General features: G+C 34.6%; 1 protein-coding gene across 1 annotated transcript; it reads left to right on the top strand.

Annotated features, from left to right (window-relative positions):
- Positions 1–255: 255 nt before the first annotated feature.
- On the top strand, positions 256–11,225 carry LOC143225367 (cyclic AMP-dependent transcription factor ATF-4-like). The gene is made up of 3 exons (XM_076454629.1): positions 256–726; positions 2,995–3,315; positions 7,101–11,225. The coding sequence occupies exons 2-3, from the start codon at positions 3,093–3,095 to the stop codon at positions 8,021–8,023; spliced, it is 1,146 nt and encodes a 381-aa protein (XP_076310744.1). The 5' UTR covers positions 256–726; positions 2,995–3,092; the 3' UTR covers positions 8,024–11,225.
- The last annotated feature ends 6,843 nt before the right edge of the window (positions 11,226–18,068 follow it).

Genomic DNA, 18,068 nt, shown 5'->3' with positions numbered 1-18,068 from the left:
ACAAGTTAATATTCTAGAACATTTAAAAACAGTTGTAATGTTGCTATGCGATTTATCCTAGAATAAAAGTGGAAACAGGCACATATTGTACAGTTCAGTAAAATTTTATTATCACTAAAAAAAACGTATCACCAGATTAGACCCCTAAAGAACAAGACTTAATGTAACAATTATGCTCGTGTTTAGACCAATGAGAGAAATCGAGCTTTGTCATTGGTGCGCCCAACGTTTTCTGTCCTCGCTTATCCCTACCTGATGCAATACCAAACTCTGACGTCTGAGAGAGCGGACTTGTTTATTTGGAACACTGTACTTCGGTCAAATACGCTGATCTACGCTTAAAAACCAAGCCGGTTACAAAAGTTTGTCTTATTTAGTTCTGTTCTCTATCTCGTACGTATCACTTCTGTGTCTCTGTTTAGTCTTTTTATAACCATGGAGTCTTTCCACCACCACCACCACCATCATCACTGTTGAGATATTACCTTTTCACACAGTTACATGTATAGAAGAGGCCAAGAACGTTTTATTCCCCATTCTTTCTGTGTAACGTTGCAAAAGCAGCAGATGAAACCTGTTCTATTAGTGGACTTAAAATCGAGTACTTACTTTCCCTGTTGGCAGCAAAAAGAAACAAGATTTTCACAAGATCCTCCCAGATGGAGCTGACAAATGGATATTTAGGTACCGTACCACAAGGTGGAGCCACTAGTGCTCTCTCAAAATGTGAGTATATTTTTAATAGTTTTATATTATCTTAAATCAATACGATGATCGAAACAAAAAAATAAACTACAACAACAGCTTGTTATTCATGCAATGAAATCTTTATAATTTATTTATAAAATATTTGTTTTTATTCTAATTTTTGAGCTAAGTTTTAAGTTCGTTGACGCCCTAGCAGTAATTTCACTTTCACAATTTCACCCACAAAAGTGCAACTTCTGACACTATCCAATCTTAAATACTATACTTCCTAGTTGTACTTACATTACAGAAATATCATTAACTCTTCTTTCACCAATTTTCACCAATGTTGTCATGTTAATATCTTTGTTAACGCTCTTTTTATTTTTCATTACTTGAAGAACGTGAGGCGAAATATATGAAGTAGACATCCATCTTGAAGCGTAATATCACATATTGATTTATTGAACGATAAAGTTACAACCTCCAGTTCTAGTGTTCACATCATTGGTTCTGTTTGTTTGTTACAAATTTCGCGCAAAGCTATACGAGGGCTATTTGCGCTAGCCGTCCCTAATTTAGCAGTGTAAGATTAGAGGGAAGGTAGCTAGTCATTATCACCCACCGCCACCTCTTGGGCTATTCTTTTACCAACGAATAGTGGGCTTGACCGTTACATTATAACGCCTTTACGGCTGAAAGGGCGAGCATGTGTGGTGTGACGGGGATTCCAACCTACGACCCTCGGATTACGAGCAGAGTGCCTTCACCACCTGGTCATGCCGGTGTAACGATTTCAAATTACCCCCGTTTTCAAGTTACCCCCTGGTAATATGAAATCGTTTTCAGAGTACCGGGGGAGTAACATGAAATCGATTTTAAATTACCCCCCTTGATTTCAAATTACCTCCTCTTCTAACGCCAAAATGACAAACATAATGATTGCTTTTAATATTTGTAGTGCGTGTGGAGTACGTATGTAAGTACATGATAATAGGCAAAAGGCAAAAAAAAACAAAAAAACAGACGGGGTTTACATAAAATAAAGAGTACATATGTTAAGTATTCGGGGGGGGAGAGTAGGTGAAAATACGTTTTTTACAAATAAATAACAAAGTCTTTTTCTTGAACAGCGATTTTATTTGGTCAAATCTGACACTGACACTTTTTACACCTTTGAACACTCTTTGTTCCTTTCAACGTCGATATATATACAATCGATCACAAAACATCACCTGCTCGCGGTCAAAAATAACTATTACTTCCGCCAAATCTATTTTATTTCTTTTATTAAAATTGATGATTTATATAAGATAAAAGGTATTTTAAGGGCTCGCTCTCGCCAGACCACAAGGTCTACATACAGTCTTCATTCAATATACTGTAATTTATACATATTAATTTTTATACTTCTTTATGCGCACTGAAATAAAAATGAGTGATTGATAGCATGGGATATAAAACATAATATATATTTGAATTTTTACATTATTATTAATGTGTTAATTTCATTTACACACACTGAGTGCGATAAAAACGTCTAGCATCTTAACAAACCGTTAAAACGAGTCTATCGGGAAGGGGGTAGTTTGAAATCAAGGGGGTTAAGATGAAATCGATTTCAGACTACCCCCGGGGGTAACCTGAAATCGATTTTGTTCTATCCCCCCCCAGTAATAAGAAAACGAATTCAAATTACCGGAGGGTAACATTTACAGGGGGTAGTTTGAAATCGTTTCACCGGGCCTATTGGTTCTGTTTCCCATGTGAGTTACCAATATTTTAAATTACACTTTATGGAACGAAAGTTTTAAAAACCAGTCCGGCCTACATCTAATTCAAAGACTTTCTTCCTGAAACATTTGTGTAACAGCAGTAAAGTAGTCCCTGTTCTTTCTTGTACATGTGTGTATCAACAATAAAGTAGTCCCTGAACTTCCTAATAAATTTGTGTAAGAACAATAAAGTAATCCCTGTTCTTCCTGATACATTTGTGTAATAACAATAAAGTAGTCCCTTTACTTCCTGAAACATTTGTACAACAACAGTAAAGTAGTCCGTTGAATCAGCCGTGAGTTTACGGACTTACAGCGCGGCGATCAGAGTGCAGATAACCCCTTATATAGATTTATACTAAGGGAATAACAACAATAAAGTATATTCCCAAAGATCACAGTAGCCTGTAATGTACGAACTTATAAAACAGTTGTTTCAACGGTACGCTGTTTTGAGTGTAACTGTGATAAATGTGTTGTAGTGTTATTGTCTTTAAATAAAACTCAACCATATCTGTACTTCTTTTATCAGGTTAGAATTTCCCGTTTCCCTGATTGTTACATATTCTACAACACCGCCGTCAGCTTTTGAAGTCCAGGTCACCATGGTAACTACGCTGTGAATTAAATATGGACAGCTACCAAACTTTATATAGAATCGGTGATTCCCAACGTCGAAGGTGCAGCCGTTTTTCATTTAACGCACCCATGCAAGTGGAAGAAAGTAGTAATCCACCCACCAGTCTTCAGGAATTGTTAGTTAATAGAGACGATCTTAAACCTAACAGTGTCTTTCATCGTCAGCCAGAGAATGATGTTGGCATACCAACACCAGATGAAATGACCTCAAAGAGTGAGTACAGCTGGATTATATCATCTATACGATGGTATACACTAAAACCTAAACCATATGATCTACACGGTGGTATACACTGAAACCTGGACCGTATCATTTACACGATGGTATACACTGAAACTTAAACCATATCATCTACACGGTGGTATACACTGAAACTTGGAAAGACGTTAAAACTTCCGTTACTGACTAACTGTAAACTTTTTGACAATGAAATGTTTTATCTTCCTTTCGGTTTACAATGAATTCAGTAAGCTTAATTTAAAAGACACATTACAGACATTTTAGTAAATGTTTTGATTAAATCATTTATTTAATATATTTTTAGTGGTTTCTTATTCTGCGTTTATTAAATCAGGTTTCTGTAAATACTAAAGTTTTAAGGCTACAGTCAAGGAAAGCAGGTTATTAGTTTTGGAGAAATATTGAAAAGAAAACCATTAATTTAAACACATCTATTTACTTAATCTGTGGTCTGTAGTTCTGACGTTCAACGGAATGTACAACACAGAGGGTTGATTATGCCATATATAGAACATGCAGATAAGTAGTTCATAATAAAAACTTATGGATATTAGGTCGTGGTAGAACAGTATGTATCAGAACTACACTTTGACAATCTTTGATAATGGGTAGGTAGTCCAATGCTACCGAAATATGATTGCTTTTGGGAAGGGTATACAAATCTCTTTCCATTGTAAAATATTCGTAAGCTCAGATCACTAAAATGTATTCAAACAAGTGATCGAAAATATTTAAGATATCCCTTGTACTTAATGACATTGAAAAATAAAGGATCGACTTGAGTCAACAGGACCATGCAGAAAGAGACCTACAACAAGTCGAACCCACTCATGTTGAGCTTCTTTAGCAGGTAACAATTCACAAACGTCAGTGACAACAGTCGATTACTTGTTTAAGCAAAAGTATGCAACATAATCAAGGCGGAACTCTGTGTACACAAATTGCTTCCACAACGAGTTCATCATGCATTTCAAGTACCTGAAAAATAAATTGGGTTTTCATGGAATACCACACAAAAACATACAAGTCAGTTCATCTATCTGTGGTTGGTACTAAAGAACTCGCTGGAAAAATGCATTCCTGATACATTTAGATGTTTTATGGAAAGCAGCAAGGAGTAATGTTGTGCTTTTGACGTGACAGCTAACATATAAAAAAACTTTCTGCAATAGAAACTGTTCTGCAGAAATATTGCCAATCTCTGAGGGTGATATCAGTATTTTAACTGGTAGCTAAGGAGACTCTGAGGTGATATCAGTATTTTAACTGGTAGCTAAGGAGACTCTGAGGTGATATCATTAACTTAACTGGTAGCTAAGGAGACTCTGAGGGTGATATCAGTATTTTAACTGGTAGCTAAGGAGACTCTGAGGTGATATCAGTATTTTAACTGGTAGCTAAGGAGACTCTGAGGTGATATCAGTATTTTAACTGGTAGCTAAGGAAACTCTGAGGTGATATCAGTATTTTAACTGGTAGCTAAGGAGACTCTGAGGGTGATATCAGTATTTTAACTGGTAGCTAAGGAGACTCTGAGGTGATATCAGTATTTTAACTGGTAGCTAAGGAGACTCTGAGGTGATATCGGTATTTTAACTGGTAGCTAAGGAGACTCTGAGGTGATATCAGTATTTTAACTGGTAGCTAAGGAGACTCTGAGGTGATATCAGTAAACTTATATTTCCTTTCAAAATAAATAAAATTAATCTGAGTTACTTAGTTCGTGACTTCTGTTATCCAGATAGTTTTTGGGTTTTTTTAACCAAACACACTTCTGATTTTAAACGTCTTAATTCTCTCTCCTTTTTTAATTACGTACAAAGTTAAACTATTAAACTATACCAGTTAGTCGAAATCTTTGATTTTTACTTTTAGGTGGATGTGATTTTTTTTAACCTAAAGGAAGTTTAAGTGTGAGGACTGATTTATGTCAAAACATTCAGAGAAACAAGAAGGAATTTTCAATATCAATGGTATCTGAAATAATTTTATGATTAGAGTAAAGTAGTCTATGAGAGCTTGAGCTTTGTCAGATACAACAATCGAAATAGTTCGATCTCATGAGTCCAAAAATTTAATTATATCTCAAATCGATTAAGAGGTGACGGAGTTATGAGCCGAAAGTTTATACTTTAGAAAACAAACAAGCACATAACTGTTCTATGAGCTGTTATGCCTCGACTTTAAACCTCAGAATCCTTCTTGATGACGAGAAACCCACTTGAAATAAAAATATATCTCAGAACGGTTGGTCTGGGTATTAAAACTTTTACTAATAAAGTAAAAGTGTTCTGAAGTGTTAATACCTATACCAACCGTTCTAAGATACAAAACTCAGACCTGTTCTATGAGCCACTATGCCTTGACTATAAAACTCAGAACCGTTCTATGAACCGATATAATGCATCTAAACGTAAAGTAAAACTTAAAAAGGATATCAAAGTGAACAAGGTATCAGAAAGTAACAGATCAGTTTCTTTTTGATCAAAAATGTTTGATTAAAGTAATATAACTGCAAGTGATCCATTTTGGGACTTATTTGGTTTAACATTCAATGTCAGCTTGGACTAAACATCTTACGTCTTCAATCACGTGACTAGTGTTATATCACGAAGCTACCACGCCCATGTTAACAATCGTCACGTAATAAAAAAGGTGTCATAAACTAAACCAGGTTTTAGCTTCCCGTTCTACCAGTTTATTTATTTATATTTTTTCCCACATGCTCTATAACCTTCGCTTGACTGAATAGATTTTTCTTTATTAAATCTCCTCTCCATTCCCAAATAGAAGCAGTCTCGAAACTTACGACAATTCCAGCAACCCATGTTGTTTGTGTCACTTAATTTATTTACTGTAAGGTTTATGAGAACAAACTCAATATCGATGATAATTAATAAGCAAGTGAACGTTTCTTTATTCGTACGTGACTTTTAAAGAAACGTTGGTAAAGTTTCCTGAATGTTTGTGTGGTTTCAGTATTGATTGGTGTTAGAGTTTTCTGAATGTTTGTGTGGTTTCAGTACTGATTGGTGTTAGAGTTTCCTGAATGTTAGTGTGTTTTCAGTATTGATTGGTGTTAGAGTTTCTGAATGTTTGTGTGATTTTAGTATTGATTGTTGCTAGAATTTTCTGAATTTGTTGTTACTTTTAACATTGGTAGGCTTATAAAGAGATAATATAAAGAACATTACTTGTATTCACATGAATAACAACAATCAACTGACAATTCTTCATGACGAGAAACCCACAGGTTAGTCTGAAGGTGACCTAGGAAGGTCAAAACGTTGTTCTCTGCCTATCAATAAAAGTGTTAATACCCATACCAGTCAGTGATGTCGAGAAAACCCACTTGTAGAGAAATATATATGCAAAAACGGCTCGTTTGGGTTCACTCAACCCAAACGAGTCGTTTTTGCATATATATTACCCATACCAGTCGTTCTAGGATACAATCAATTGACAAATTATCTTTAAAAAATGATAAAATAATAGGTGATTTACAAAGTGCGTGACTTATCTTTATTTCTGAACATCGTAGGCTTAAATGGAGACCGAGGTATAAATAGTTTCGAAAATCGAGTCACGTGAATGTAACATTGATTTTCGTACAGTAGATACTTTAGTTTATTAACCTATTGGTCCTGCACTAAAAACAGTTCGCATAATTTCTTTTTGTTTTTAGTGAACATTTTCATATTTGTTGTTGTTTTTTAATTATTCTGTAATTGTATTTGGTTTTATTGTTCATTATCTAGGAAGCGTACACAGTCAATCGTGGGATAACACAGAAGTAGACCTGACCGTACTGGAGGACCTAGAGTCCTCCGTTGTACAACCGACTCCTGGTTTCGCTATCTTGCAGGTAGATAACACTTACACTTTGACCTCTAAAGGTGACAGAGCAGTTTATAACTGGAGTGACTTTTTAACAACTTCTTGTGGCCAGCAGAACTATCTACGTGTAGAATCCACCATAGATGAGGTTGTGTTCCCTGGATCGACTGGAGAAACTCCTCCGCACTCCCCCGTGGGTCAAGCCCCTGTTCACCAACAACAGCCGTACATCTGGAGTGTTCCCGTAACTCTAGACAGTCCACCAGCGTCCTCTTCTGGCCGGTCGTCACCTGCACGATCTTTCTTCTTCCCTCAGCTCGACGTTTCGGATCAGTCTAACGAAGTACCCACAGCAGAGGAGATACTGGAGGCAATTATTCCCAGAGAAGGACACCGCCCGAAAGGAGAAGACAGAAATGACGCCTGTTTTCTCGTGACTGATGCCAGTCAACTTCTATCTAACCCATATGTTCCATCCGCAAGCTCTATAGGAAATCAGGAGTTCAAAACATCCGAGGAAAATCCCAGAACAGTCCAACACAGTGTCTCGTTCACTTACCGTCGTCGAAGCGCTCCTCGAAATAAAAACGAACAAGATTACGGTGTTTGTAAGTCCGTTGACGCTCAGTCGAGGAGAGACAGAAAGAAGATACAGAACAAAGAAGCAGCTACGCGTTACCGTATCAAGAAACGGTTAGAGGTCCAGTGTCTTCTAACAGAGGAGAATGTGTTAGTGGAAAAAAACAGCGAACTCAGGGAAAAAATGAAGAAAGTAGAAAACGAACTTTGTTACTTGAAAAATCTGACAAAGGAAGTTTTGAGAACAAAAGGGATAATTGTGTGAGAATCACAAATTGTGAAACTGAGGGTTTTGTTTACAGCAACTCTGAAAGAACGTGTAGACTGTCAAGCTGAGGGTTTTGTTTACAGCAACTCTGGAACTTCGTGTAGACTGTCAAGCTGAGGGTTTTGTTTACAGCAACCCTGGAAGTTCGTGTAGACTGTCAAGCTGAGGGTTTTGTTTACAGCAACTCTGGAAGTTCGTGTAGACTGTCAAGCTGAGGGTTTTGTTTACATCAACATTGAAAGTTTGTGTAAACCGATAATCTGATCATTTTAAGACTTAACTTTAAAACTTTACCGGCTAAGAAAGCAAACAGGGTTCATTCTTTCTAACCAAGGATCACTAGACCAATATCACAAGAATATAGTTTCTAATATTCTGTGTATTGTGGGTGGAACAAACACGTATGAAGTAACAGATGAGACTGTTTACCAAGTGAAATTCGAAACTTTGAAGAAACAGATTGGCCGTTAGCTGTTACCTGACGATGGGCATTGAAGAAGAGGGTCATCTCCTGAATTCAAGCTGATGAAGGGCTCAATAGCTTTATGAGGCGTTACTTACAGATGACTAGATGAAAGTAAAGATAATGACAATAAATATATGGGGCGTTACTTAGAGATGACTAGATAAGAGAAAAGTTAACGACAGGGAAACGGAAAAGGCACCATGTCTGCCAATTTCTACGTTTTACAGTCAAGATAGCTTCCTGTTGTTTCAATGAAATAGTTTTTGTTTTTTAACCACGATATATTACATCTAAAATAGATGTGAAAAACTGTAGATTAAAAGAAGTATTGACTGTTAAAATACGTGTAGTAAGATTTACTACTGGAATATAAACATTATATGAATAATTCCATGTTTTAAAATGAAAGCTATTTCCATATTTAAGCTCTCTATAATATAATTCTCAATTCAAAGTTAAATATCGTAGTAAATTTTTAGTAATTTCGGTCGATAGAGGGTGTTGTTCTGGTTTTCTTTTTATTGGCAAAATATTTTGGTGTTTTTTGTTGTTTTATTGCATCTACTTATAGGATTGTTTGATGCGTCGATGTTTATTTGTTTCAGTTATTATTTAGGTGACTTGGTTTTGGAACAAAAATAAAATATATATTTTTTAAAATTTCTTGGGTTTGGGAAACACTATATATACTATTTAACTCAATCTGTAATCCAAAAATGTCTGTTTTTAAAATTAATTCACTTTGTAAGTTATTGTCTATCTTAATAACATCCTTTTTCTACAAAATAAGTGACTTCATGGTAACGTCTTAAGTAAATTTAAGACTTTGTTTGTTATTAAGTAAAAAGATACACAATAGGCTATCTGTGCTTTGCCCATCGCGGGTACTAAAACCCAATTTTTAGCGTTATAAGCCTCTAGTCTTGTCGTTTACCTAACGAGGGGCAAGTTATTTCTTACTGTAAACTACTGTATATCGTTACGAATCGAACCTTGAATGTCAGCGTTTCTAATGCGAAAACTTATCGCTTACTTACCGGAGGTCAAAATGAAAACCAGTGATATTACAAACTTAATGCTAATCGTAATTCCATGGTTTAGGTTCTGTTATCTGCAAGTTTTCCATCCTGCAACTTTAATAAAACAATTCGAAATAAATAAATAACCATGTCCATCTGTTACAGAGAGATGAGTATTAAAGAGACGGAAAACTAATGAGATACATTTTGATTCGATTCTCATTGTTCTTGTGATAATGATAGAAATGTTTTAATGTTTTACTTCGTTTTCTAACTTCAAAGTGATTTAAATATTCTTTGTACGATGAATTTCGACAGATTACAGTTTCCAACCTCACCAAATAATTAATCAGGAGTTCAATAAACACCAAAAATATATTATCAGGTTAAACGGGTTTTAAACTCAAGATCTGCGAGTGATCTGTTTGAGTGAATTTAGAAAAAGGATATTGTTTAGTATCATAGTCGCATTATGTAGTTTTCCTTTGGGATTTTTGTCCTGCAACCAAAGCCCTCCAGTTTACAGAATAGCAAAGCAAAAATCCGGAGTTCGATTCCTGTGATGGGTGGAGCCAGTATAGCTCATTGCTTTGCTTTTCGCTATAACTAAACAAATAAACATCTATCTGGAATCATTTCCTGCGTAGGTCCGTGATAACAAGATCAGTTACAGCGACATCTATATTTGAACTTGGCTAGGAAAATACGAATTTTTAATATACACACTAACTTTAATTGTCTAATACCATGTAAAACCCCTAACGGGTCCCTCACTGGTATAGCGGTAAGACTATGGATTTACAATGCTAAAAGTAGGGGGTCGAGTCTCCTCGGTGAACTCAGCAGATAGCCTAATATGGCTTTGCTATGAAAAAGACACACAAACCCCTAACGGAAAACTTTGTATCTAAAGTAACGTATCACAATAAATTTAATACGATACTAAATTTAGTTTGGAGTTATACATATTCTTAATCAGTGCCATAACTTCCTTCTACTACACCCTAAAAACGCCCTTTTCCTCAGTCATAAAAAAAGGACACACCTTGCTTCCTTAAAGAATAAAATACTTCACTTTTAAAATAAATACAACATAATAACAAAATAAATGTGATATGCTATTAAGTATCAATTCAATAATTCACTCTTTAATTTTCTAAAAGTGTTCATAAATCCGATTGAATATAAATAAAATATGAGTTTGCTTCTTATGACTTCCTATGTGTACCAGAATAAACCAGCAGTCTCACGTAATACCCACTCAAGTGTTGCTCTTCAATGCTTGAAATGTGCTCCTTTTTTTTCAATGGCCCCTGTCTTTTTAAAGTCCTCTGCACGTCACCAGTGTTGATGAAGTACACTTGTCAGTTGTTAATTATCATGTGGTATTTGTACTTCCAATTCTGTCTTAGTTAATCAACACGCCACTTGCATATTAATAAGTCTGACGTTGGAAAACACAAAGTAGGCGGACTTTTATTTCATTATGGACAGCAGGTTAGTTTAGCCTATTTACAACTTTAAAAAAAGTGTCTTACCCTAGATTTATTAAATCAGCTCCAGTTATTGAAGGTTTTTTCTTGCCAAACTAGCACAACCAGTTTGAAGGTTTAACAGGTATATTCAGGTTCCTTCAAAACTTTAAACTGTTTATGTCTCTAGTGTTGCGTTTTATAAAAAATAAAATAAAATTATATGTAGCTACTCACACAGAGTGCGTTTTTTATTACTTTATGTATCTTGAAAAACAATTAAAATATCATTTATTTTGTGTTTTGTTAATATATACAGAGGATTGAATAGGCTACGTTAAAACAGCATTAAAGTTTCACCATGTCGTTACAATCTTTGTTGCTACGTCAGGTCATAATCTCTCTGACAGATATGCATTTTGGCATTAGCTCTGTACGTAGTTTCCTTTATAAAAGGTTCATGTAAAAAGGTTTCTTGTTCAAAGCATAACAATGTTTCTTGCCTGCTTTCAATAATCCAGCCAATGTATGATGAGATCAATTTATCACTGCTCGCTTTAAGTATTCAATCACAAAGAAATCAATGTGCGGTGTATCTGGCGACATTATCAGTATGTCTTCACATAAATATTGCTTCATCATATCTATCTTCTTGGAATATGTAAATGATTTGAATGAGAGGTGTGACCGGAAGCGTCAACTTAAGTGTGTAAAACAAATTACGAGGCCTAACTAACTAATTATTAAATATTTGCTGTAAAATTATTATCAGTGCTATAAAGTGTAGCTATCAGTTTGATCGTCAATTTTCATTTCATTCCTCTAAGGTACATACTCAAACCTTTTTTGACTGCACCTTTTCTTCACATCAACAACACCATAGCAAGTAAGATAGTGACATTCGAAACTCACCAGCGTTTGTTATAGAATAGTAATCCTATTATTCAGAACAGTTCTTTAACTTTACAGAACCAACCAGATTCTTTAAAATATATGGTGGTAGTTTTTACTCTCTATAATAGTGTGAATGGTACTTTTATAGTAACGCCATGGAATTTAGATTTACAGTTTCTTGTCATGACCCCATGCAATCGGTACAACTGTATCATACTTCATTATTTATGCTATTTGCTTAAGCTAATGTCACGTGACGCTTAACCCTCTTTAATTACGAGAATTGCATAAAATGTAGGAAACTTGTGCTTAAAAGTTGGCAATAAATGGTCAATAATAACCTCCACCCATATGATTCTTTCGAAAAGTTGAACTAGAAACTGCCAACCTTGTTTGCTTCATCAAACCAATACCTATGTATCTACACGTCTTTTCACCTAATACGTTTGCTTCTCTAAAGCAGCCGTCTTTAATCCAAATAAAAAAGGTTCACTTTTAATGTTAAGTGAAGCTACAATAAAAATGTTAGACCGATAGTTCACGTGACTTTTTTGTGTAGCCACGCGCAAACATTTTCGTCAAAGTTAAACGGTTTTTTCTGTTGAGTAACTTTGTACACGTGGTTTATATTTACATCAATTATAGTTTGTAAAGATCTACCAGTATACCGAAATTTGAAAAAAAAAGAAAAAATCCGTGAAAATAAAATATATTTTTTTCTATCAAATAAACTTTCTGTACTTTTGGTACGAAAGAAAAAATAGGAAGAAACTCTATCAAAATGAGAGATCTTATATCTCAGGTATATCTTAATGGATTGCCTTGAAATTTGGTATGTGAAGTAGAGCAAATCCATTGAAAATATGTAACAGTCTGGATTACCACGGTCCAAGAAAAAGAAGATGAAACACTGTGACACTATCAGTTCTGTTAATAACACACAATGTTTCCTACAGCAACTTGTTTTGGTCGCTATACACACTACTGTGTGTCTTTATTTTGTTATTCCATACCAAAGTTAAAAAAACTTTCGTAGAAATGAGCATTCTCTTATACAAGTGAGTAGAAAAAATAAAAGAAGAAGACATTAGAACTAAACAATATTTATAGAATGGTTATTTGTAAAACAATCTAACTGAAGAACTTTAGGGTTAGTTAAAGCTCAAAAGATTAAAATTACACCAACAGTTAAACATTGTTTTAAATGTCAAGTTAAAGAACCAAGTGAAATAGTAACAGTACAACAGAGTATGCGCCCGAAAGAGAACTTTTAAAACGTTTTACTGTGTTGTTGGGCCCGGCATGGCCGGGTGGTTAAGGCACTTGACTTGTAATCTGTGGGTTGCGGTTTCGAATCCCCATCACACCAAACATGCTAGCCCTTTCAGCCGTGGGTGCGTTATAATGAGCGGTCAATCCACCTATTCGTTGGTAAAGAGTAAGCGGTGGGTGATGATAACTAGCTGCCTTCCCTCTAATCTTACACTGCTAAATTAGGGACGGCTAACGCAGATAGCCCTCGCGTAGCTTTGCCCAAAATTCAAAGCAAACCAAACCAAACTGTGTTGTTTTTTTCAATCACCTGTGAAACACTTTTTAAAATGTGATACAATACTCATTATCATTATTTTAATGAAACGCTTCTAATGAAAAACATAAGGAAATTCTCAATAGCCACGGCACTTGAAGTTCTTTTAGGCAGGATTAGGGTAAATTAATTTATGAGACCCTTTTCCCCTTTTTATTAGTTGTATTTTGCACACCAACAGTACCAAACGTGGAGCGCGCGTATTTCCAATTCAATTTTATTATTCATCAGGATATCTACCAGCCTACTCTCAAATTAAAATTAAGCAGGGTTAGAATAAATTGATTTATGAGACCTTGGTCATTGTCGAAACGGTTTTACCTCCTGAGTTCCAAACTGTAATTCTATTTCAAATCGATCAAGAGAAGATGGAGTTATGAACTAAAAGCTTGTACTTGGGAAGAGAGGACAACAACAAATCAGAGCTGTTCTGTGAGCTACTATGCTTAGGCCAAAAAAAAAAAATGTCATCCTTTACCAATCAGTTTAGAGTCACCATCATCCCTGATGTTGTTACTTTATATAATTCCCACCATAAATTTAAAATTTAACGCCACCTGGCGACTCAATGGGAAACCTGAAACTTTAACCCTAAAAATTGGAGTTCAACCATCGCCTTAGACAAAACCAAAATAGCCCTTTGTAAAGCTTTATGCTTTATAACAATTAAACGAAAAATCTTAATTAAAAAAGCAAAATTAAGATAATTTACTTATCCCTTAAATAGTGTGATCCTGTTCAGTTTTAGAAGAAATTTAGAGAATTACAATAAAAACTAAAATATATCAAACCAGTTATTAAAACGGATACACAAACATAATCACAGAAGATTAAAAAAAGTTGTTGAAGTTATTGTCTTTAAGGGGTACCAAAAAGATGTTTTTACTAATAAAAGCCAATATAAAAAAAACGTTTTGCGCGTGTAGGAAGCTCTTTCAGCTACAATGCAGTATGCAAAAGTTGAATTAGGATTAGGAAAGTACGGATGATGTCACCACATGTGTAAAGTAGAGGTGAAGTGGGTGGGGATATTACTGTGTATTGCAGAGGGAAAAGTATCTGAGAAAATGATCCGTCATCTCTCAGAGCTCTATCTCAGACAGCAGTGTGTATATGTTAAGATTTTGTATATGACTTTTTTCACTTGTTTATAAACACTTAGAGTACCGGTCTCATCACTCTGTTGAGAGTTTCAATTCTTATCTCCTATACCTAGGTTTTAAACGTTTTGCTAGATCTGGTGTCTCTCGATCGGTTTGATTTGTCATTTTTATGACACTATTTGGTTTAAAACGCCTTTCGTACTAGAGATGTTTTTGGAGTATCACATGCTGTAGAATAGGCTTAACCCACTTCTGTTTAACCTCGTAGTCAGTGAGACGGCCCTCACAACCATCAGATTCATTCAGAACTCTACGTATCCAAAGTCATACGTGAGTAGTCCAGCAAGGTCATTTAACTGTTTTTATTACTTTAAATACGCAGCACTGTTTTTACGTTTTATAAACTTTGTATATTAAAATAAAGACACCACGATAAAAAAAAAAATGTTTCGACTTTATTTTGATAACAACATAACTAACTATAATCAGCTAATAGGCTTGTCTTCACAAACAAATTCATGATGTCAGAAAAACATAGGATCAAAAAGTCTTGATTCAAACTAATTAAAAACCCTATAACAAACAAATTAATACCAGTCACATACTAATTAGTAAAAGTAATAGTTTTAGAATTAACCTGCAATACTGCTATAACATGGAACAAAAACATAAAATAATTAAATAAAAGGATTTTGCAAAAGAAAACCATTTTATACAAAAAACAATTAGTAAAGATACTTGAATGTCCAGCACAGAAAAATGTTACGAATATTTTAATAAAATAATTACAACAGTTTGTTTGCATTTAAACACAAAGCACAATGGGCTATCTGTGCTGTGACCACTACGGGTATTGAGACCCAGTTTTAATTATAAGTGTGCATATTTACTGCTGTGCCAGTGGAAGGTAAAATAAGAAGACGGATTTTATCTTTGAGTAAAACCACATTGGTCTATCTGTTATGTACACTGTTGGAATCGAAACCCGAATTTTAACGGGGGCTCACTAAAGAATACATACTCCTGTTTTCTTTGTTGCACGACGTTCTATGTTCTATCCCACCGCGAGTATTGGAACCTGATTTTTATTGTTATAAAACCGTAAACTCATGGGGCTACGCAGTGGAATTACTTGTGTCAGTCCTGTAAGCGGAAGGTTTAGAATGTTAAAATTCACATTTATTTTATAAATTTAGATTTATTTTATATGTAAGTAAGTTTTCCAACCTCAACAAATTGTTTGTTGTTTTTATGTTCACTTATTTGATCTAATTCTTGAAGCTACTAGACGGCTGTCTGTGTTAGCATTACTTAATTTTGAAGTGTACTAGGCCTAAAAGGGCGTTATTTTATCGCAATGCTGGACAATCAGCTATCTGTCTACCGCGGAAAATTGAAACCCCTTATCTAGTATTTAAGTCCGTAACTTATCACTGAGCTATCATAACGGGGAGAGCAACTAGCTAGTAGGGTTTATACAATAATGAAGTTTTTGTGAAAAGTACAATTTTTTTTATTTATTTCCTCCTTCAGTTCTTTAATTGCATTTTGCTGTAACTTCACTGTGGCTACAAAATGTATTTAGTGGAAAGGATAAAAAACTTATTAGAATCATATTGGGTTACAAGACTATCCAATTCAATTCTGAGTCTTTCATCTCACCCTAGATTTGTTTTTTAGTAAAGGCTTGAGGGTTTTAAAGAATGTGTCATTTAGTAACCTGCTCACGTGACATCAAAATAACTCATTGCCTCGGGTAGTGACAGCTCAGTAGTTTCATTTTATTTCTGACTTTCGTCATTTTAGTAACTCTAAAACAAGTAAAAGCTTCCAAGCTGTGGTTTAATATCAACATTAATATGTTTACAAAAAATAAAGTTTTGTTTTTACCTCGTCCTAAATAATAAATGTTTTAAATAACTAAATTAGAATAATCTTAGAAACAGAGATAATTAGAACCCAATCAAGAAACCGGTGAAGAGCTATTAGAATACACGAATCTTACTCAAATAGTGTTACTTGTATTATATCATACATCTGTGTTATAGTAGGTAGGAAATTACTCTCTCTCAGTTTTAATATGATCTGAAAATGAAGTTAGGCTTACATAAAGTCAGAGACCAAAATGCTGCACTCATACAAAAACATACAAAATATTAGAACAATAACAGTGGCCTATCTGTGATCTGCCTACTGCGAATATCGAAACTCAATTTCTAGCCGAAGAAAATAAATTTTGACAATTTGTCACAAAGTTCTTCGAAACATACACTACTTTTACAAAAATTAAAATGTTTGGAGCGCCTGTTGACATATTTGAGGTTACCCTATTACCTATTATTAAGTAATGTGGGCGATACTGTTTGGAAACAGTGATACTTGATTTTCTTTGTCAAATCATTTCACTTTGAAGTGAGGCTGCTAAAATGGACGTTCCGTAATAAATGCAACATATTTGGCGAATACTTCAAATTGAGTAATTTTTAAATTTAAAATGTGTTTTATATATATATACATATATTAAATATTTTAAACGTCCTAACCTAAATAGATGGCGCAATTACTAAGGATAGCATGTGTTCGAAAGTCGCTAACTTAAAGATAAGACAAAGTCTACAAGAAGAATATTTTAAACAATATTTCGATTGAGAAATTATTAAATAACGTATTTTTAAAACGTTAAGCCTAATTTTTCATCACTAACTAATAACAATTAGATGTTTATCTTGAATCATTGTTATGGGCCTTAAAATTTTCACAACACAAGCCAACATATCTTAAAATAATTCCTTTAGGGTTGGATATTGTTATATCTTGATTATACTTATAGTTCGATATGAGTCCCCGTTTTATTTCAGTGCATAAATATATATCTACAGAAAGATTATAAACAAAACTACACATTTAAAACTATTGTATGTTAAAACTGCTTGTCTTTTTAAGATCATAGTTTCAAATCTTATTCCAGTCATTAGGACATGGTACAAGTTATTTCAGGGACTGCAACAGTGAGTTTCGCAGGCCGTAGGAAGCGTTCAGACCAATCAGGCCACTTTTTCATGACATGTGTAACTCCAATGTATGTATTAAAACGTCCTTCTTTTGATTCAGTACATTACATTGTGTGTACGCAGTATTTGTAAATTGTAATTAAAATAGCTCAACATTTCATCTCGTCGTATTAAATTTTCAAACATTTTCTGGGGAACGTGTCCCCAGATACCCCTAGAAATGGCAGTATGGCAATGGTCTGACCACTCAAAAATGGCTTTCTACGGCAATGTTTCGTTTGGTTGTTTTATTTCTCAACCACCATGTTAAGCCTACTTCTAAATGGAACTACTGCAAGCATCATCTGTTTTGAATAACGTTTGTCATTTCTCACAATTTCATTTATAATATCATTTATTATGTATCTGAAGTAATTCCACTGTCAAAATCCCTGTGCAATATTTGGGGATATTATAAGAATGTGGAGAGTTGTTCTGTCTTAACGGAAT

Source organism: Tachypleus tridentatus, chromosome 9 (assembly GCF_004210375.1).
Source record: "Tachypleus tridentatus isolate NWPU-2018 chromosome 9, ASM421037v1, whole genome shotgun sequence".
Lineage (NCBI taxonomy): Eukaryota > Metazoa > Arthropoda > Merostomata > Xiphosura > Limulidae > Tachypleus > Tachypleus tridentatus.
The sequence above is the reverse complement of the archived record's forward strand: the minus strand, read 5'-3'. Positions and strand labels throughout refer to the sequence as shown.

Excerpts from the sequence above, each read along its gene's own strand:
- LOC143225367 (XM_076454629.1), top strand. The coding sequence starts at position 3,093 with ATGGACAGCTACCAAACTTTATATAGAATCGGTGATTCCCAACGTCGA. Across the intron at positions 3,316-7,100 it reads AGATGAAATGACCTCAAAGA|GAAGCGTACACAGTCAATCG; the intron begins GTGAGTACAGCT and ends TTCATTATCTAG.